This window comes from Carassius auratus, chromosome 1, assembly GCF_003368295.1.
Source record: "Carassius auratus strain Wakin chromosome 1, ASM336829v1, whole genome shotgun sequence".
Lineage (NCBI taxonomy): Eukaryota > Metazoa > Chordata > Actinopteri > Cypriniformes > Cyprinidae > Carassius > Carassius auratus.
In genome coordinates this window covers 6,264,184-6,287,554 of record NC_039243.1, presented here as the reverse complement: position 1 = coordinate 6,287,554, position 23,371 = coordinate 6,264,184, and the positions used below count along the sequence as shown (strand labels likewise).

Here is a 23,371-nt window from a genome sequence, read left to right as displayed (position 1 = left end):
ATTCATATAATTGTATATTTATACATTTAAAAAGTCTAAGCCTTGAAAAGTTGAATCCAAGACTAATCACATTAAAATCTTGAATCAAAGTTTAAAGAGTTTGGCAATGGCTGTCCACTTTCATGAAGAATCATAAATACCATAAGTTGATCTTTATATAAAATAAAAGATCAATTTATGGTCTTTATGATTCTTCAAGTGGACATCCATTGCCAAGCTCTTTAAATGTGATTTATGCTTTAAGGATAGTAGCTGTTTTTCCAACATTATTGAAGAGTTTGGCTATTTTTGACTTGTTTTGGTCAGGTATAATATGTTTATGAATGTAGGTATGTTATTAAATTAATACAATCAAGCATTTGTTTAAGGAAAGCTTTTGATTTACTAAATAAGTCTATTTTAACAAATTACAAATGCTAATGGCACACTAAGCTCCTAAAGTGAATCTTACATCACAAATGTAAATAAAACTTCACAAACTGCTGGTGCAGCCCAAGTTTGGATCCGTGGCAAGCAGTGCATCTAATTAAAAAGTGTTAACGGTTAAAGTCGTGAGCAGAAATACAATCTAATCTCGCTGTGGACCGGAGGGGTGGAGCTGGAGTTAATCCGAGGCCCTGGGCCCCTCTCTCTCTCTCTCTCTTTCTCTCTCTCTCTCTTTCTCTCAAGCAGATCCGTTGAATCAAGAGGTGTATTGATCCTTGGGTTGAGATACAGAGAGAAGTTTGGATCAGACCATCCCCATAAAGCCAGAGGGCCACACACACCTGTGAGCGAGTGTGTGTGTGTGTGTGTAGCAGTAGGGCTAAACCTAGATTAAGCTAAAGTTACCCGTCTCTCTGCTCTCTTGCCATGTCATTCAAACCCTTGACAGTTCTGCGGCCACACGGCACAAACAAAGCCCCTTTCTGGGCCGTCCTCAGCAGAGCCATCAGCTCTCAAACATCAAACATAAGGGATTATGGGATTGCGAGATGTCCCGAGGGTGGAAAAAGAGACAAAATGCAGTTTTCTGAGGGAACCCCTTGGCCCGAGCGTCTTTTCTCAGGAGATTACTCTACAATTAGTTTCCTTTTATTCCACTATTTTGTCGGACCTGAACTGCGCTAGAGTGGCCGTACTGTAATCCTGTGCTATGACAGATTACACACGGCTTTGTCAACATGTCTAATAGTTGACTGTGAGGGAATTGCGAGGTCTTAATGCACACTTAACTTCTTAAGAAGGTTCACCCACACCTGATGCATGCCAGATCCATGACGTGAATCACGTTTGCATTGTGATTTACTGCTAATGAATCAGCAGAGGCAACTTTTGGGGCATTTACTATGCTATTTTGGGGGGTAAAGTTAAAGTTAAGTTAAACATGGTAAATTGTGGTTAATGGAGGAAATCTTTTTCAGAATTCTTCCTGCTCTCTGCAAAGTTCTGCACAAGCATAATTCATATGGGTCTTGTCATATGCAAATACTATTCATTTATGCATCATGGAATGCAATCATTGCATGTTTGTCCTTGAGGCAGTCTAACTTCTGTGTGAAAGTGCTTTCCGAGAAGAACATCAGATGTGACAGACACTTAATTGTCCTTGTTTCTGGCATTACAAGACAGACTGTCATCAAAATGTTACATACAACTGACAATAACTGAAATAAATCATATCCATTATAAGTTCTAGCATATCACAGTCTACTATAACAAAAGAGTGTATGTTATCATTTATTGACTTTCATGCAACGGTGGGATGATCTTAGTTTGAATAAAGTCAGAGCGGATTAAGAGGAGGATGTGGGGTGGGGGTGTCTCCATGGCAACAGCAGGTCCAGTCTGGGAGGAAGGTTCAAAGAGTAACAGATGCTGTCTTTGTGGGACATGCGTGGAGGGTGGAGACCTTCTCCACTTTAGCGGCCAATGATCATATGTCTGTTCGAAGAAAGTGTAACATAATGTTTCCTCAGAAAGCCAGAGAAAACTGGATCCCTAAGCATCATCTCAGAGTTCAGATATGATAAATAAACATAAACTAAACATTGCATTCATTCTATAGCAGGTTTCCTCATTTCAAAATATTCTTATCTTAACATCACTAAAACGCTAGTCATTGTGGACTCAAACATGAGTGTGCTATGACCGAAAACCATGTTTGATCAGAAATAGTGTACATTTTTGGCTAACATAGGTAATATCTATTATAAACACACAGACATTATGATTCAGCATAACATCCTATATATACTGACTGCATTATGTAGCCTTTTGGAATTCAGTTATATGCCCCTAAAATGTGTTTAGTTTAGTTATGGTTATACTTTATTGTTGAGCCTTGGCTGAAAATTGGCCTTTAGTCTCTCTTTACAACAATAACAGTACATAACATTCACATAACACATCAAATTTAATATATTCACCCCTCTTAAAACACTCTTTATTCAAAAGACTTATTGCATATGGCAGTGACCAGATGGTAACAACTCAAAATGGGCAAAAAAAATCCCATATAGGTTTTTGTTTTACAATGATATAGTTTAGCAATATCACACGAGGACGGGTGATGTTTTTTCCCCAAATTTCTGCATGATTAACAATATGATATCAATCATTTATTTATTTTCACATTTTGTTCTGCTCTATTTCGCTAAACAAAAACAGATGAATCGAGTGAGCCAATGATTCAATGATCCATTCATAAAGACTTATAAGCAAGTCACTTGCTTCATTCTTGAATGAACAACTGAATGACTCATTCATCAGTAATGATAACTTTCTACAAAATTACAGTTTTTGATGATGTAAATGCTATATTGCTGAGCAGAGGCATATCTTAGTGTTTATAAAACCTTTTAATGGAAGTGTATACTATGATACAGAAAAAGAAAATATATATACAAAATTATAAAAACATTTTTGTTGTGTGAGGCATTGGAAACAAATCCAAAATCTACTACATTTTTAGAGTGTAAATAAAACAGTACTATTATTTCAGAATATAATACAATTGTTTGAAATTGTTTACAGTGTTTACAAAATGGACTAAATCAGAACTGTCTGATAATAGTGACCCCTAGCGGTGAAAACGCAATTTTAGCAACATACACCGAAATAACACAAACAGGATAAGGTTGTTTCTACCTAATTTGCCATTAACCTGATGGATTTAGAGTCATCCATACCTCAGTACAAACAGTTGTAGTGGAGTCCTGCAGGTCACGAAATATCTAACTCGCAGGTCTGAGAAAATATCTAAAAATATATATATATATATTATTAACTGTTTCAGTAGGTGGTTTCATCATAAGCCGTTGATTTTAATTTGCATGATGGACTAATCCAAATTTCTTTTACTTTACAACTTTCCAATTTACTGTCCGTTCATTAAGTTTATGAAATCCAAAAGAGAGGTGAAAGTCACACATGGGAACATCTATGATAATCGCAGTTAATGCTTTACTAAGAGTTGTTGGACCTGTAAATACAAACAGGTTGAGAAAATAGGCCTCAATGTTCATAAATTATTTGATAACAGTGACGCCTGCTGGTGAACATTTGTTAATGGACTAAGTGTAAATGAAAAAAAAAAGAAATATATATATATATATATATATATATATATATATATATATATATATATATATATATATATATATATATATATAAAAAAGAAAATATGCTCTTGTCAACCTATGGTCACATTATTAATTATAACCTGTTTATTTGCACATTAAAATGAAAGTTATACATAGCTAGAGTAAGTGAAATTTCTTCGTTTACTTAGTAAGTTAGTTTACTTGAGAATGACAGTTTAAGTTAATTTCTGAACTGTCTTTGTACTGCTGTTTTTGTCATTAAAATAATGTCGCAAAGCACTTTTGTTTGTTTGAAAAAGTGTTTGTTGATTAACAGAACAAAGAAGAAACATCTGGAATATTACATAAAGGATTTTTTAATTATTTAAAATTCATTTTAAACCAACCCAAAGTAATGAAATTTTCATTTAAAAATAATTTTACATTTTGTATTATATTATTGTATTTTTACTTAATTGTGATGCTATGGAAATAAAATTACTGTATATGATTTATATCTTTAAGAGGGGGAAAAAACAGCGAGGTTTTTATGCAGTATATTAGTTTGTGGAAGGACATGAAGAGACCGACGTATTTTTTCTTACGTTACTAGAGTTTTTAAGGAGCAATGGCGCAATCTAGCGGTGATGGAGAGAAGCGCCACAGGAAGATTGAGTTTGAGATTCGGATGCGCTTGGAAGGCGTGGTTTTATCTCACAGACACGCGCCTGACATTCTTTCATTGATAATCCGTCGAGCGCGCCAGCTAGTGCACGAGCAGCGCGTCAATAGCGCACTAATCAAACGAAAATGATATGAATATGAGACGGACGCACACGTACAAGGTAGGATTTTTATGCCCGTGCATTCTTATCTGCAGCTCCTACAGGGAGACGTTACAGTGGGAAATTTGCAAACAAGGTCAAGTTATGGGATTTTTATAGGATATATATATATATATATATATATATATATATATATATATATATATATATATATATATATATATATATATATATATATATATATAATGTATTAAAGCTTATTGTAAAGCTTTTATAATTAAAGTATAATTGACAAATGCGCATATTTAAGAGATTTAAACCAATTAACATGGGTTTAATTAATTTATCATACTAATGCATTGTGCTATATAGATTTTGTCTGGGTTTTTGTCCTACTGCATGTGTGTGTGTGTGTGTGTGTGTGTAGGTCAATTTTTTGCCTATTTTATGGGGGACCAAATGCATCCGCATTTATAGAAAAATCTGAAATCAGCTATTCTGTGGCCAGTGCTACTAGATAATGTTTTAAATTGTACATTAAAATGTAGACTGCAAAATGTTTGGGGGTAGGGGATTGAAAATAATTTAAAGATAGGGAATTGAATATTATTAGTTCCCTGTGTGTGTGTGTTTGTTTGTGTGTGTGCTCTCGTAACCCAATTTAAAGATGAGTTTGCTAATGTTTGCAAATGAAACGTCTCTTTGTAAATTACTGGATTCTTTGCAATCTGTTGTCGTATTTACAGCCCCAATCAATATGCATGACTTCATCCTGTTAAAATTGATCATTTTAGGGTCATTTGTGTAGTCTTTTGTTAACCAGCTCCATGCAGAGATACTTATAAAAAATGCATTTCACTGCCTGAAGTCTGGATGTATGTTCTTGTGAAATATTTGCTGGATATACAGTAGATATTGACATTTAACATGAGACATTGATGCCAGAACTTAATATTTGATAGTATGTTCCCCACCCCCATCCTCCTGCAGATGTGAGCATCCTCCGAACAGCTCTCATCAATGACAGGTCACGATTTGGACTTGGCGTAATTGACTTTCATGCTTTTGTCAGGCAATTAGAGTGAATGTTTCCGCATTAGCCAGTGAAGCGCACTGGCTCAGTCTTTTGTTTTTTATTTATTTTGTGTGAGTGCATGTGTGTGAGTGTGTAATATGGCGCACAGTTTTACAAGCAGAAAGGAACAAAAAGGAAAGAAATATAAAATACCATACCATAATTATACAAACTACACTGAAAGCACTTTCTGCAGCAGACAGAAATGCTTTGTTCATATGCATTAAAGTAGGCATGGTAAAATATTAGTATATGCATGGTAAAATGTAATGGTTTTGTCATTGGCTAATGCATATACACTGTAAAAAAAAATAATTGTTAAAAAAAAGATTATTGGAGTATGTTTTACAAGAAAATACTATTTCAGTTCTACACTGAAAAAAAATGGCGATGTTACGGCTATCTGTCGGTCTTATATTGGTCAATAAACAATGCATTCTTAGTGATTTAGTATGATGGTAATTATTTTAATAGTTTTAATTGTTTTATGATGCTTGATGATACTTCTGCATGCTCTAAAATCCTAAATGTATTTGCATTGTATGCTTTTGGATTGAGTCTATGGCTTCAATGGTGAAGCTAGCTTTGCTCAGTGAGGCTGATCTTTACCGTGAATCAGCTGTGGTTTGGGTTTGACTGTCAGATTTCCATTTTTGAGGCTCCTCGGGGCTATTTGAGTCGCTAAGGTCAAACACTGAATAATTGCTCACCAGCTCCTCAGAATAGAGAAAGGTACAGAATATGGTAGGATCAATTCAAATACTGACTTAGTGCTATTACACTAGTGAAATTATCTTAAAATATATTGCCAATTATCACAGTATATTGCTTTATTGCTTGAATAAAATAAACTTTAAAATATGATAATAGGCTTCATGTCTTAGTTTATTGAGAAAGTGTGTTGTTGTTATCAGTTATGCTGACTGCAGTGTGTTTCTGTTATGTTTGAAGTAATTATGCCAACAAACTGCATTTAGGATCCATGATTCCTTTGCTGATGAATAAGAGTCTGGAGCATCGTATACCAATGAAAATCACTGAGAAAGTTTGAATATTTCCAATATATTGAATGTTAAATTAATTCAGCAGACTAGATACGAAATCTGCCCTCCTGAATATTTAATGATATTCACTGTATATATGTCATAAAACTGTATTAGATTATAATGTACAAAGAGTTTTACCCATTACATTTACAGTTAATTAAATTAACTGTAAGGATAAACTATGTGAAATACAATTAAATCTTAATAAATAATTGATATTAAAAATATAATTTTATGTTTTTGTGCCATGTTGTTACTATATTTGTGTTGTGTTTCTTTACATTAAATGTGCATGTGAAAGACACAAAATTAAGCATTTTTCTAAATGCATACAGAGTAATTGATGTCACAAAAACTGTTTTTCTATTGATGTAATGCTTGACTGAACAAGTAAAGGACGGCACTGCTACGAGTAATGGCTTATGATGGATTAGTTGTACTTTTTGTTTCATTTTAGTGGGATCTCAAACATTTACACTGAATCACAGGAACAATTTACTATTTTTCTTTCTTATTATATTTAGTTTCAGTTCTTGTGTTCCTTCATAACTGTGTATATGGTTTACAGGTAAATTACAGATTCTAACACATTTCTTTCAATAATCATAAGAAGGCAGCAGTAGAAATATCTCCTCTTGTGTATCTAAAACTATTTTTATCTGTCTGCTCTAGGGAAGCCTTGGAGGAGACAATATCAGGCTTTCAGTGGTGAACCAAACTGAGTTAGGGATATATTGACTTTGAATTTTCATCACACAAAAGGGATTCAACATGGAAAATGTACCAAACCCCAAAAGGACTGTCACTGTCCAGATGATGCCTCAGCTCACTAGTATAGATGTGCTTGGAAATAAGGAGTTAAATGCTAACTGGGACATTGAACCAAAGTTAACCTTAAATCAGGATTGCTCCTCTGGCAAAAAAACTAAACCAGATCACGATAACATGAACCTCAAGTCCTCCGTCAAAGATTGCCACACCACTCTTCTTGGTGGGACTGTCCTTGAAGACAAAAACATGTCATCCCATGGCAGTGAAGATCACAGGCAACCTCAAAATAGTCACACAAACATGAAGACGTCAGGTCAGTGTGCCAGGAACGCTGAAGGTAAAAGAACTGATACCAATTCGAACTTGAAAATTGTCCTTTCAACATCCAGCCCATCATCTACAGCTACAAATAACAAGGAGAAAAATAGTAATAGCACAACAAAGACACTTGAAAACGAACAACATGAGCCCAAAACACAGAGCAAAGCATCAGTAGCTGAAGAAGCTAGTGCAATCAAAGAGACCCGTCACAATGAAATACCATGCCAAGCTCAGGCTTCCCTTCAGGAGAAATCATCTCCCAGCATCAACAATACAATCAAGGACATGTCACTTCTATCCGAATCAAAAGATGTAGGTTGCAACACCAGCGTAACCATCACCAGCAGTTCCCCATCTGAACTGGCATCCACCACCAATGCTCCTAAAACGGATTACTCCCGAGTTGCAACAACCGAATCTTCTCAACCAGCACCTGGGACAAGTATTAAGACCCCACAACCGCACCAGATCCATTATACGCCCGTTAAAGAGGACAAATGTAGCAATGCTTGCTTGAAGAAGGACTTTAAACTGCCAGGTACCTCTCAAGAGACTACTTCTGGACACCTACTGGAGTCTTCGACTAGCAATGCAAGTCTCTCAATCCACACAGAAGTGACTGATGAAGAGGTCCTGATGCCAGGAGCATCTCCTGAAGAGCAGAAGTCGGTCCACTGCAAACTTTATCGTGAGGCTTCTACCATGACTTCAACAGCTGAGTTTGGCAACCAACCCGGCACGAAACGGCATGATGTGGAGGTGCAGGCGGTGCCCACGGTCTGCAGTCAATCTACAGCCACTAGCCCTAGTCTTCTATCTCTACAACCCCATCGGAGATCAGTTGGCCTGCTACCTAAGGAGACTGACAGTATAGCATTGGTCACTGAGGTGAAGACCACCTCAGAGATTTATTGCAGTACACCATCTGTTGTTTCATCCAGTACGAAACCCCCACAGTCTGGCACGGTGATGGTGCATGTAGATGCTGACCTTCAGGAAGAGTCCAAGCTTGGGGCCAAGCCTAAAGAGCCTCTACACAACAGCCAAAAAGGATTTTCACCTCTTCAACCGGTTTATCAGATCAATATCGAGACCTGCAGCCAAACCAAACAAACAAACGAGACTACGAGCCAAGGTTCGGCTGCATCTGGTCCTCATAATGTGGCCTGTGTGCAGGAACCCAATGCAACATCTGATAAGGCCTGCAAGGATCTGCCAGAAAAATTGGCCAAGCCTCCTGCATCTAAATCCAAGCTGCCTAAGGAGGCAGTATCTGCAAAACCTCCGAAGGACATTACAACGGCTACTCCTCCAACATCAAGCTCCACACCACAGAGCAAAAAGAGAGACCGGCAACAGCAGGGAGCATCCAAACTAGACCCTGAGAAAGATGACCAAGAGGCCAAGCAATCAAAGAAGAGCGTGCATGATGTTGTGTGGGACGAGCAAGGTATGACATGGGAGGTATACGGAGCATCGGTAGATCTCGAGTCGCTGGGTTTTGCCATTCAAAGTCACCTGCAGTGCAAAATCAAGGAGCATGAGAAGATCTTCACCCAGACATCTCTCAGAAAAACATTGGCTCCACCTCCCGGCAAGAAGAACAAAAGAAGGCAGGTTAACATCAACTTCAGGTCCATGTTTCAAAATGTTCGCCGACCCAACTGTTGCTCGCGGCAGTCAGTGCTAGAATGAAAGACGATTGGTTGTCCTTGACGTGATCTTCCATTGGACTGTGCAAAGCATGCTGGGAGAGTGCTCTCATTTGTTTTTTGAAGAGTTTGTTAAAAATAGAAACTAATGGTGATCTGAGTGTTATTAATCTTAAAGGAAATATTTTTAGAAAATTATGAAATTATTTATGGTGATAGTAAAACTATAATGATGTTTAGAGTGCAATGGCAATAATTATAATTAATATAATAATGGTAAGTATAATATGTAGTAATCTGCATGTGTAGCCTATTAGTTGGCAGAATGGCAGTCTTCTAACTACCCAAGATTATGCACTGTACTGAAGAGCAGATGTATGCATATAACCTTTTTAACTGACTTTGTTTCGTTGAATATCTTTTTAAAACTCGACAGGTAGTAGATATTTGTTTAGCATAATTTCATTTGTAACATACCGTTGATTTATTGTGAATATTTAAACTTTTTTTTTTATTTTAAATAGACAAAGAGTTTCCCGATGCTTGTTGCCATACTTGGTGTAAACTGAGCCTGTTTCTGTTCAAAAACACAATAGTGATGTTACTATGATTTTATATTAAAACGCGAAAAAAGCAGTTACTGTGTTTACAGCAATCATTGCAGTTCACGAGTGTTGGTCACAGCAGTCTAATTCCATCAAAATGAGCATACTGTATATTAGATCACTCACATTAATGTGGAAATGATGCTAATGAGACACTTAAAGATACATCGGAGATTGTTTTGGGGGGTTTAAACATCTGTTACATGAGTTAGATCTCATGTGTATGCTATTTTAAATGTTGTATAATAAAAACAGATCTACATCATTCTTTTGGCTATGCACAGCTTCAAACTTTACAACACAATTAGACTGATAAATATAAAGAAATGCATAAACCTTCTCTGTTATTCATAGCATCATTAAGACTGCTAATAAGTTTGCTTCTGGGTCTCAGATTTGAGCTCTCTGTCACCCTGCTGGAGACCTGGGTGGTTATTATTAGTGCATTACTGTATGGTTGCTATATGGATGCTAGGGTGTTTATGGGTGGTTGCTTACTGGGCCAAATCAAAAAACACCACACATGTCCTCTGTGGTCTTCTGGTCTCCAGATATGATGTGGGTCTTTCATTCAATACTGGTATATGGTATTATTTTCACATGGTTTATCGTCTGCTAGATTCAAATCCTAAAATTGCCTCAAGTACAAATGGTATTAATTACGCACTTAAGTTTAGTAATTAGTTTATAACCCTAAATATGAGTAGTAATGATGATGTGCTATGTAAAGATGAAGGTAAAATAGGAATTACTATTTGTGTTGTTGTGTTAAAGAAATTTAGAAGTCAGTTGTTGTATGTATTAGTGATTTTTTTTTTGTAATCATGAATGACTGAATGTTTTGTATTCATTTGATGTGTGCACAAAATATATGTATAAAATCATTCAAAACCATACATTTATTAGGTCATCTGGAATGCACATAGTTTCAGGTGGTACTGTCTGCAACCAAAGGCAATGCCTCATTTACTGCAGTTCTGGTAACTGCAAACCCAGCAAGTTCTCATGCATTAACAGTACATATCGTAGTCTATTCCCTGCATCACTGTATAAAGCTCTCTTTGGAGCCAGCAGCAGCAGGAGATTACATCAGAGCTTCTCCCCGGTTGTCTGATCAGTTTTGCATCAGCTGCCGTCTCCATCACAGCTCCCTTTTGTTTACCTGCTGCTGCTGCATTAAATAATTGGAAGAGCTCCAGTGCTTCCTCTCACGGCTGTGCTCCCCACGGAATATTTGCCCTACATATGTTCATGCAACACAAACACACACACACACACACACACACACACACACACACACACACACCTTGATTTACTCTTTTTGTCCTTCTACTACTGAACCCTCTTCTCATTTGGTCTATTCTGAATGTATACAGCACTTTGCATGAACACAGTACAACTTTATGACACTTTACGTTTATTATAAAACATTATAGGCACAGCGAATAAAACATGTTTCTGTTGTAAGAATAATTCGATCTAATTTGATCTAACATAAAATTAACCGATCATGAACAATAGCTAGTCAAATTAAATGTCTGAATCCCTTTGAGCTTATTTTCATAATTGCACAAAACAATTAAGCTTTATTTAGAATGCCTTTTAATTCAAATGGTAAATATGTATAAAAATACATAATTCTAAATATAGTGATAGTACATTTTAATTTTATAACTTTTAACTATCTATTTATTGTGAGATTCAAAAGTCTTGGACTACTAAAATACACACACACACACAAATAATTTGTTTTATTTATTTATTTACTGTAAATAGATGTAGCATAATCACAATTTAGTGCATGGATGATTTCACATTGTGAGAATAAATCCCTTAAATGTATTAAATATTAAAAACATGCTGCATTAAAAATATTACTCAAATATTGAAGGCCGGATAAATAAGTTACAGTCTTTATTTGAGATACATGGCCATTCTGGTTATGTGGTGACAGCCCTGTCACTTCCTATTAGCCCCAATTTGTGAGCGGTACTTTAAGAATATTCAGTCTCCTTATCAGCTCATATTGGATGTTAAACAGCTGCAGGGTGAAAGACCATCATCTTCTACACGAAACTGATCTCACGCTGTGATACCGCCTTCCCTTTACTCTCCTCCTCGTCGTAATTAAATCCTGACGATATGGCACTCTTCACTCATAGCTTCAGCTCAGACGGTCCGCACCAGTCAGGTATCAGTAACTGTACATTGTACACCTTACACCTCTCTACGGATACTGACATAATATTACATATAATACTGATCAGCCACAACACTGGCAGATGAAATGAATAACATTGATATTGTTACAATGGCACCTATCAATAAATGGGATCAGGTAGACAATTTAGGAAACAGGACAAATGGCCAATAGAAATGATCTGAGTAGTTTTAACAAGGGCTAGACGACTGGTTCAGAGCATCTCCAAAATGGCATGTGTTGTGTGGTGTTCCCAGTATGCACTGGTTATACTGACCAAAACTGGTTCAAGGAAGACTTACTGTTGCTCAAATTGCTGAAAAACTTAATGCTGGCTGTCATGATAGAACGGTGTCAGAACACACAGTGCATTGCAGTTTGCCAGATCTGTGTAGCGACAAACCTACAATGGTCATATGAGCTTCAGAACTAGACCACGGAGCAATGCAAGAAGGCTGTCTGGTTTAATTAATCATGTTTTCTTTTAGATCAGGTGGATGGAAGGGTGCATGTGGTATTCCCTGGTGGCAGTGGCCATTTTCAGCAGGATAATGGACATTGCCAAACAGCAAATGTTGTTCAGGAATGGTTTGAGGAACGAGTTCAAGGTGTTGTCTAGGACTCCAAAGTCCCCTGATTTTCTGACTTAGCATCTATGGGATGTGCTAGACCAACAAATCCAGAACATGGAGAAAAAACTGAAATTAATCAAAAATAGTTCAGAGAGATAACATCTCTCAAATGGCGAGAACGTTACATGGTAATTTTTTTTGATAACAGGTCAATCCTGGTATTTATGAGAGCAAAACACGGTTTTCACAAGTGCCACTCGCTGCAGAACTTATTTTCTCTCCAGAATTCCAGAAAGAACCTCAGAGACACTCTTTAAAGAGCGAGTCAGATAGTGACACTGGCTTCCAAAGGCTCCTTCTGAACAAACCTCTGGTTGAGCGACTGAGCATATATGGGCTGCTTCAATGAAAGGGGCTCTTTAAAAAGACCCTCTTTCATTTGCGCCATTCAATACCTGAGAAAACAGGCCTTGACAATATGTGCGGCACAGCAAACTGTTCTTTTTCATCTCTGTTAAATATTTCCTCCCAAATACAAAGTGTTCAGTCAATTGCTTGCCCTTCGTAAGTTTATTTTTAGACCCAACAGATCCAGGTATTTGTATGAAGCCTTAAAGGGATAGTTTTAGCAAAAAATGAACTTCATGTCATTCCAAAAAAACTTTTTTTTTTCCTTCCGTCGAGCACAAAGAGGTTATTTTGAAGAATATTTCATACAGTGACAGTCCAAAACTGTTATTAATAACAGTCAACAATCAACAGTATTACTAAACAAAGTCTACAAGTGGTCTACAACCAAGATCCATCTTATATTGTTCATTATTTCACTAGTTCCACTTAAGACTTCGATAAGACTTCCTAGATAAAACCAGTACGGTTCCTAAATTTACAACCTGGCCTGTCACATATGCTGTAAAATCTATTAAAGAGATACTTGCAGAAATTGCTTTTGTAGAATCGCACAGCAAATCCATTCGAGAGTAAAGTACAGCTCCACAAAGGTCAACACATCGTTATAAATATTAGACCATCTGCGAGGAGAACGTTACTCAGTCAGCTTCGGCTGAAGACCTCATTTATCTGCTTCTCGCCGAAGAACCCTGAGGAACATCAGAACAGATGACGTCCAGGAAATGTCTGACAAGATTAGAGAAGAGCTTGATCTTCCTATTTGTAGCCCTGACTGCAGTCACTATTGGAAAAGTTGTTGTCTTTGTCATTGAAAGGAACAACTCAAGTCCAAAAGGTGAGTTATAGTTGCTCCAAATCCAGATATATTTCAAAATAATTAGTTTTGCACATTCACTTAGCTCTGACTTCCACCCAGATATAGATAAAGCATCTCAGTGGTACTAAATAAAACAATAGAAAATGTGTAATTATTTATGATTCTACAGGCCCATAATGGCAAATCAATAGACTTGATCAATGCCACAAAGTCATTTACTTGGCAAACAACTAGTCAATAATGAATCTCTGCTGCTTGACATTAAATTGCTATATATTAAATCCAAATCCCAAATGATTTCCTTTTGCCTTCTGATGCTGCTGGTGTTCATTATAAACTATAAATATACGTTTGAATGATTGAAGTTATTGATACAACTTTAAATGACTTACATTTGGTTGAATCAGCCTCACTGGAACAACACCATTGTGAAATCTGTGTCATACAGTGCATTCACTGCAGCACTTTTTCTCTTCAGAAAGCACTGGAAAGCCGCGTTTACATGTAAATCACGTAGTTAAGCTGTATAATACTCTCAAAAATAGCTCTTAGAAACTTCCATCACTTTCTACTTCCAGAAGTACTTTTTCAATCTGGTGCACAATAATGAAAAATGTTCTTATGAGTGAAATAACACCTAAACTTTCACTTTAAACTTCAAATAATTATTAAGCTTAAGATTATTTTTTGCATCTGTTATTATGAATGCGGTGCATTATATATATATGCACACACATGGTACACACTCCTTTTCCTTTCCTTTCAAATTCAGTTACCAGACTAAAACTGCATTATGTTCCACGAGGCTGAATCCATGAAATAGCTTCACCTGCGGGGCGCTGCAGAGGAAATGTAATCAATCTGTTTACACGGGCGATGTCAAATTCTATTCCTCGCTCTGTCTCTGTCCGCAGAGGATGCGATCGATACTAGATGTGGGAGTCTGCAGGAGCTGATGGCTTCCTCAGGGGAATTCTCCAGTGGGAATTACCCCAGCAGCTACGACAATGGCGTGAGCTGCAGTTGGCACATCACAGTACTGTAGAAGCCAATAAGGTACCAGATGACACTTATCTCAGCTCTCTGCTCACTAGGACATTGTAAGGTTTAAATGACCTGCTTTGGTTTATGAAAGCACCTTCCACACACTCCAAATAGGGATTCAAACTCTTATAAACAATATCATATTTTTTTTTTTTTAAGTGTTAGTACAAAGTGTTAAGTGCTATGTTATATGTGCTCTCTGATTTTGCATTAGATTTTTAAGGTATGAGATACATTACAAAGCACATTACAAAGTAATGTAACACCTTATTTGTGGAAAGCAGAAAACAGCAAAATTAGGTCTCTTGGTTTCTTCTTACAGGTGATCTACCTCTGATTTGAAAAGTGAGGCCGACTTTGTCACGCTCAAGGACGAACTGGGCACCATCGGTGAGTCTTGTGTTGTGGCTGGTCATCATTTTGGCAAAACCATTATCTTCCCTGCAGAGAGACAGTGGAAAAAAAGCACTGTAAGTTAATTACCATGAGCGCAGAAGCGATCTGCCTGCATTTATTCCAGAGGGCATGAGGCAATTAACTTCTGACAGACTGACTGAATGTTACCGGTCACCATTTTTTGGCCACTGAGCCATTGCTTATGCTGAGCATGTCCTGACAAATTTTCAGTTTGAATGAGAGGACCCACATCCACCATACCAAAAGTGCTGTATTTCCCAGCGATCTTGAGTTGATGGGGTCACAACCCAAAACTGGAAAGTATTTAATGCAATCAAATCAAATAACTATATAATAGTACATAGCGAGGATACCAAAATAGAAACATGAGAAAACGTAAGAGAAAATCTTTGATGTTGATGTCAAAGGCTGTGTTCAATCAAAATCAGTGTTTCAAATTCAGTCATTTGCTAAAAGCTGATGGCAACTTGGACCGATGGTGTCATTTTTATGGCTTATGGTGTAATATTTATAAATTACAATTACAAAGTATTTAATTTTAAGAGCATTTAGGTTACACTTTATTTTACAGAGTTCTTGTGGTTGCACTTTATTTTACAGTACGTGTACTAACATGTACTTATAGTGTACTTACAGTGTATTTATCTAAGAAAGTTATGGTAATACAAGGTAACTACATAGGGTAGGGTTAGGTTTAGGGGTAGGTTCAGGGTTAGTACCTAGTTATTACATAGTTATTATAATTTATATAATAAGTACATAGTATGTACATGAGGACCAGGACTGTAAAATAAAGTGTGCTACCGTTCTTGTCATGGTGTATTTATACATGTAAGTACTGAGTAATATGAATTATCCTGTACTTGATTTAGGGTTATTGCATGTAATTATGTAACAAGGACACAGTAAAAAGTATTACCAACATTTATTTACTTTTGTTTGTTTTATATCTCTATGTACATAGATAGATAGACAGATATATATATATATATATATATATATATATATATATATATATATATATATATATATATATATATATATATATATATACATAATATCATATTGTGATTATTTTTTAGTTAGGAAAATTTAGTGGGAATACAGGCTTAATTTCCATTACAAAATGTTTAATAAATGTCAAAATAATGCAAAATAATCATAATGGTTCAACAATAAGCATCATATTTGTTTCTTCTGCAGGAAAGTACTGTTGCAATTCTGTGCCTAAACCAATAGTGTCCTTAGGAAACAGCATTGTTGTGTATTTTGACACCAACAACAGGTACACAGAGAAGGGATTCAAAGCCCTGTACCATGCTGTGGCCCCTGAGACAACGTCAGGCAAAGACAATGAGAGATGCATAAAGACTTACTTACATAACAGTATAATTACCACGGTGGAAGAACATTTGAGATTGAACAAAACACGTCTGAAGCGCCTTTCATATCATCATTTGGTGACTGTATTTTTACTCTGCCAGATACTGAGAGGCTGTTATATGTGTCTCGCTGCAGCTGACCTAGAAAGAGATGCTGCACGTTAGTGTGTGTGTGTGTGTGTGTGTGTGTGCATAACTAGGGAGTTTTGGGGGGGGGGGGCTGTCAGAATACCCTTTTGGTGTCTCTCTTTGCAGCTAAATGTCTCTCGTTCCCATGCTTCTAGAAATAGTTGGGGCTAGCGGTGTTCTTCAAGGTGACCATGGGGAGCTGTTGACCCCTGGCTTTCCCGCACAAAACTATGAGAACAGCGTGCTCTACCAGGTGCTTCCAATGATCAATAGGACCTCTACACCTGCTCTTGATTAATCACAATCTGTTATTTTCAAGTTTGTTCTCTAGAGTCTGTGTCTTTGTCCATTTCCACCCACGATCCGATCGTTCTGAACACTGTGTTCAATATCTGCTGCCTCACTCATGCATAACCTTCACAAAATGAATAAAAGGAAGATATTTGACTCTTGCATAAAAGGAAATCCCTTGGTTTTTAAAAGCACTAATTACAAGCATCACTATTATTACTATTGCTCATATACCGTTAATTATTATTTGACATGCAAACTTCACAAATATAGAGTTCCATCATATTTTTGGACAAATTGTTTTTGACTTCAATAATGACACTCAGATTGCACATACATAGGAAACTGTGGCATTTGTGAGGAGGATTTGATGATCAGTTTTGACATGAGGGGCTTCGATTGTGGAAGTCAGATTGCTGGAAGCTTCCTGAACGCGTGGCACCATCTGGCAGGATATTTACCCACATCAGCTAATCTACAGCCAGCCTTCCAGCCTTGACTTGAATCTAACTAAAGATGCATGAGAAAGCACAATTTCAAACACCAGCCCTGTCAGGATTGTGCATGTGCAAAATCAAAGTGATAAAAACAGCAGTTTAAATGCACTGTATTCTAGATATTCAAAGGTGAGGATTGAATTAATATTTTTAATTTGCATGGGTCACCTAGTGGATGATTAATGTACCTGATGGGGAAAAGGTTTGACTAACACTCACAGCATTTAACCTTGTCCCAGAATCATGTGGTGACTTTGTGGATGTGTATGACGGTGCTTCAGATGCTGCCGCCAAACTGAATGATTGAATCCAAAAGCTTGTCTTTGATCCAAGCTGAAACATCTGTGCACTCATATTTATCTGCCAAAAGAATATAAATCTCATTTTCTGTGTAACCAGCTCCCACCTCTGGTGTTGTCTAGTGGAAGTGGTAATGTGGTTTGTTTCAAGTCTGATTCGAGTGGGACTGCTAAAGGCTTCAGTGCCACCTACACCTACAGCTAGTGCCCCACCAGTTACAACAACTCCAACAACCTCCACTAAGAACACAACCACTGGACCAACAATTGCCACATCTGTTCAGACCCAAACCCCTGCACTAGAAGGTAAGTATAATCACACTGAATAAATGCACCACTGACTTTCCACTGACAGGAATAAAAATTATTTCAAAGTTCAAAGTTCATTTTAATCAAGAAAATCAATACCTGTATCTACTTTGGATTGATTTAATAAGAAATGTTAGGGCTTTCAATAAAAATCTCAGACTTTTTGTTAAAGACTTGGATATATATCGGCACAGTTTGAGACATTGCTGAGGATCTACTGGGGTATTTTTCCCCAGGAGAAATATTTGCGAAGCTGGAGACTTAAGAATAAGTCTCCATTTACTCATTATTGAATTAGTTTTTTTGTTTAGGAGAAGCAGTTGAGGGATTTAAAGAGCTTGTTTCTGTGTTTTTTCTTTTCTGTGTGAATTGGAGTGTCGGAGGAGATTCCATGGAGAATATAATTTAGTGCAACACTTGAACAAAATCAATTAAATCTACTTTGTTAACAGGCACATTCTGCAGTGCCATGACTGTGGATGACATGCTTTCTACCCAAAGTGAAGAGAGATGATATTTAAGCACTGCAAGGTCTGATGAATTTCTTTTGCGCATTATTGTTCCGACAATAACACTCACTCTCTGTTCAGACTTTGTGGGTCCCCTGGGAAGCTGTTCGGACGTAAAGGTCATATAAACTCTAAAAACTCTCCTCAGGCTTATCCTGCAAGCTTGAGGTGCTCTTGGGACATCACAGTGGACGAGGGCTTTCTTGTCAAACTGTACATCACTGATCTGACCATCGTGGGTAAAGCAGGCCAGGGTAAACTCACCATCACTGACAGTCAGCAGTCACTGGGTAAGACACGACTCTGAAAACACAAAGGTACAAAGTTTCATATGAGATTACTGCAAAATACTATTTCAGTCTGTCATCTCCAAACTTTCATTTTAGGTGTAATTTTACTTCCCATTTTTGAGTTAAAATGGTTTCGTAAAAGTGTATTTCTATATGATTAATAAATGGTGCTTGCAAACTTGCAAACACAAGGCCCAAGCCTCATGGCAGTGAGTTTTAAAAGGTATTTCTCTCAGATCTTGTCTGTAATCTGTAGTCTGCTCTAAACAATGGTATTTAAGGTAACACTTTAGAATAAGGTTCCATTAGTTAATGTTAGTTAATGTATTAATTAACATGAACAAACAATGAATAATACATTTATTACTGTATTTATTAATCTTCGTTAATGTTAGTTAATGAAAATACAGTTATTCATTGTTAGTTCATGGTAATTCACAGTGCATTAACTAATGTTAACAAGCACAACTTTTGATTTAAATAATGCATTAGTAAATGTTGAAATTAACATGAACTAAGACTTATAAATGCTGTAGAAGGATTGTTCTTGCTTAGTTCATGTTAACGAAAGTAGTTAACTAACATTAACTAATGGAACCTTATTCTAAAGTGTTACCGTATTTAAATCCAAAAATCACCTCGTTTCGCAATTGCCCGAAACTGAATTATTAAAACTGGGCTTAATATTTGAACAGACTTGTCCTATTTATATGTGAAACATCCTCCAGTAATTTAATTAGATGAAATGTGTCAAGCCGGCATAGCACTGTGCCAGAACGTGGCCTGGCTCTCAGAGACGACCTTCGACTCTGTTTTGGGGCACATTAACACTAAATAGCACCGCTGGCGCAAGAGTAGCTGGCGTTCTCATCGCTCTCTCTTATCCCTCACACAAAGAGGCTGTAAAAACTGATTATCATCAGTCTCAAAGAGGCATGAGCCAGCAGGCAGGCGCACTATAAATTATGGCTCCTTATTACTGAACATCAAACGGAGCTGTGAGCCGTAGATACGCTTATCTGCAGCAGCTTTTCATGGACTGCATGCCAGATACTGTCAGTAAGTCCCATTGCAGGTTGAGGAAGAATGGTAGAAAAAGTGTGAGGGAAAAGACCAAGAGTTCGGGATGTTTGAACTACAAGAAAGGACAAAAAGGACAAGTGTTGCAGTGAATGTGTACAAATAGTGCGTACCAAAAAAGTCACCTCATGTCATTTCAAAGTCATCTGACTTACATTCTTCCATGGGACAAAAAAAGGTTAATCGCTCTTGTCCTTGTAATTTTAATGAATGGGGAATTTCAAATGCTAAAAAGTAAATATCATTTAGTTATAAATCAGTTATAAATCTCTTTAAAAGAATCCAGGTCAAAGGAACAGCATTGCCATGAAACCATTGAAATGCAATTAATGAAAACACGTTTATTCTTGGTCCACCTGCGATCATGAGTTGTAGGGCTTATTTGTCTCAATGTTGTGTTCTTACTTGCAAGTGTTTGTGTTCTTCACATCACCTTCTTTATCCTGACTGTCAAGAAGAAGCAGTGTGTTAGTTGTCGTTCTGACAGCCTGTGTTACCCTGAAGAGACGAATGGTACAAACAGTACAAACAGAAATGCATAAAAATAATGTTAACCTGAGCTATATAGTGTTTGGAATTCACATATTAATATTTCTAATGACTTGCAATGACCATGCCACGAGTTAGAATTTTTATTACAAAATTACACGGCATTTGACAAATGAAATAATCATTATCTTCAACTGAAATGGTTCAAAAGCAAAGTCTCCATTGTTAATTACTAATGAAACAAATCTATATTAACAACAAGCGTGCATATAGGTCCACCTTAACCAAGTCATGTGCTGTGCTTTTCTATCAATAACAACACCGACATCTCATATATGAAAATGCAAACATTAACCCGTTGTTAATTCTGAATATCCAGGATTAATAACTCAGACTCAACAACTTTAAGTATGAAAATCCCTCTAGAAGTGTTTATTTGCAGTACAGAGTCAGTCATCAGTTTCACATGCAGGTGTTTAAATGAAGAATAAAAATCGTGACGCTGACGAACGATGGGATGGATTTCTATCGAGTTAGCGCTCGAATAATTTCAAGTGAATCTCAAACTGATCAAACAATTCTGCTATAACTGTAAAATCTGAGATGATCATTTCACACATATTGATATTGTCTTGGTAAAATTGTGTATCCAAGAGATTACATAAAATGTCATTCATATATATATATACACCTGCATATATATATATATATATACATAAAATGTCAAAAGTTTTAGATACCGTATCATTATTATGTTAAAAAGTAAATTGATTTTTTTTTCTAATTATGACATAAAAAAAGTTTATGCTATTAAATTACATGTTTTTTTTTAAAATTATTATGAGATAAAAAGACAAAAAGTTTAATTATGAGATAAAAGTCATAATTTTGACAAAAAGTCAATTATGACATGATAAATTTGTCATAATAGCTTGTCTAAATTATGACATTGTCTAATAATTTCAATTTGTACCATAATTTAGACTTTTTTAACTCATAATAATGATGCATGTCATACTATGAATGTAGTATCTCATAACTTCCACTTTTTTATTTCATGATTATAATTTACCAAAGCATTTTTTCTTATGTTGTGCAAACTGACTTCCATAACCCATGCCATATTTATGAATTCAATCAGTTATATTTGAATATATTTCAATATATTGATATTGAAAGTATTATGAGATAAAAAGACAAAAGGTTGAATTATGAGATAAAAAGTCAAAATTGTGTATCTCATAATTTCCCATTTTTATTTCAGAATTCTAATTTATCAAAGCATTTGCTGTGCAAAATGACTTCCATGAAAGACCCCTTTAATTTACAGTACCAAAAAATCGCCAGATGGGGTGAGTGTCTTATAAAACTAAATTACAACTGTTGATGTCTTGTTGATGCAAGTAACTTTGACTGTACTGCAGGTGGCCTTGAGTACAAATGCTGCAATACTAGCAATGTCAATGCTCTGACTTTGGGCCAGGAGATGGAGAGTGCTGAAGAAACTTTCTCTTTTATCTCTTTCTCTCAGGCACACACTGTGGGTTTGTTCTTCCCCTGGGACCTATCGTGTCAGCAACAACATGTCACTAGGTTTCCAGTCAGATGCTCGGCTAGCCGACCGTAGCTTCTCTGCCACATGGGAAGCTGTGTATCCAGTGGACCTTTCTGGTAAAACACCTTGCAAACTTATAAAGATATCTATCTTCTCACACCTACACACACATACACACACCTCGGATGAATCCTGCTGATGCAGCTGTGAGCCAACAGCCATATGCAAACCATAAGTGTGTCTTTTAAAATTGTGTATGTGTGTGTCCCCTGTGGATATGGTGAAGTCAAGGTAATGAGGGTAGAATAGCAATGGAGAATAACTGGAAACAGCGTCGTAAATGCACAGTCAACATCATTCAACCGTCCAATTTGAACCGTATTTCAATAATATTTTAGAAACTTCATTCTAAATCTGTTGCACATCCACAGGCTGGAATAGTGCCAAATCACTCAAATAAATGTCCTGGCTGACAAAGTGGCATTTGAAAGAGCCTTATTTCACAGTAAATATACACATTCCTGGATTTATGAAAAACATTTGCCTCTTCACCAGATGCAACACCCATAAAAAAGGAGAGGAAACCATCTGTAGTCATGCTGATTGACGCCTGCATTAACATGCATCGCAAGCGCTCACAGTTAAAGCTTGTCTCCGTGACATATTCTCCTTAGACTCACAGTAAATGCTGCCTGCAGTTTTCTTCTGCCAACCAAAAAGAATTGGGACAAAAATATATTTTTATAAAAAACAATAGTGTATCATGGCCAGTTAGAAAAATTTCACAATTCATATGAGATGGGCAAGTATGGCAAAAAGATAATTTTGGACCCTGGTGACATGTGGCTTGACGTGGACCTGGGGCTAAAACCTGAGATGCCATGTACCAGCTGACTTCTGCTATAATGGCAAGACACAATTTTGTGACTTTTTGCTCGGATGGAAAAATTCTACCTATAACTGTCACATTTTACATTTGTTACTCGGTCTGAAGGCACCAAACCTGCAGATATCAAGGGATGTGGAGGTTTCTCACAGAAGGAGACAGGCATCATCAAGTCTCAAAACTGACCCATACACTATCCAGCTAACATGTGTATGTGTCTGTGGACCATAGACGTTCCCAAGGGGAAGACCATTAAATTGGTGTTCACTCATTTTGACGTGGAAGAGGCTGGCATCCTCAGTGCAATGACAACATGGTTGTCTACGACGGTTCACAACCTGAAGCAAAAAAACACGGTGAGCAAGGATGTTATTGA

General features: G+C 36.7%; 1 protein-coding gene and 1 pseudogene across 1 annotated transcript; both read left to right on the top strand.

The window, feature by feature from the left end:
- Positions 1–4,255: 4,255 nt before the first annotated feature.
- On the top strand, positions 4,256–9,849 carry LOC113046535 (G protein-regulated inducer of neurite outgrowth 3-like). The gene is made up of 2 exons (XM_026207376.1): positions 4,256–4,408; positions 7,142–9,849. The coding sequence occupies exon 2, from the start codon at positions 7,241–7,243 to the stop codon at positions 9,254–9,256; it is 2,016 nt and encodes a 671-aa protein (XP_026063161.1). The 5' UTR covers positions 4,256–4,408; positions 7,142–7,240; the 3' UTR covers positions 9,257–9,849.
- Positions 9,850–13,709: 3,860 nt separating this feature from the next.
- Positions 13,710–23,371, top strand: LOC113108860 (deleted in malignant brain tumors 1 protein-like; annotated as a pseudogene).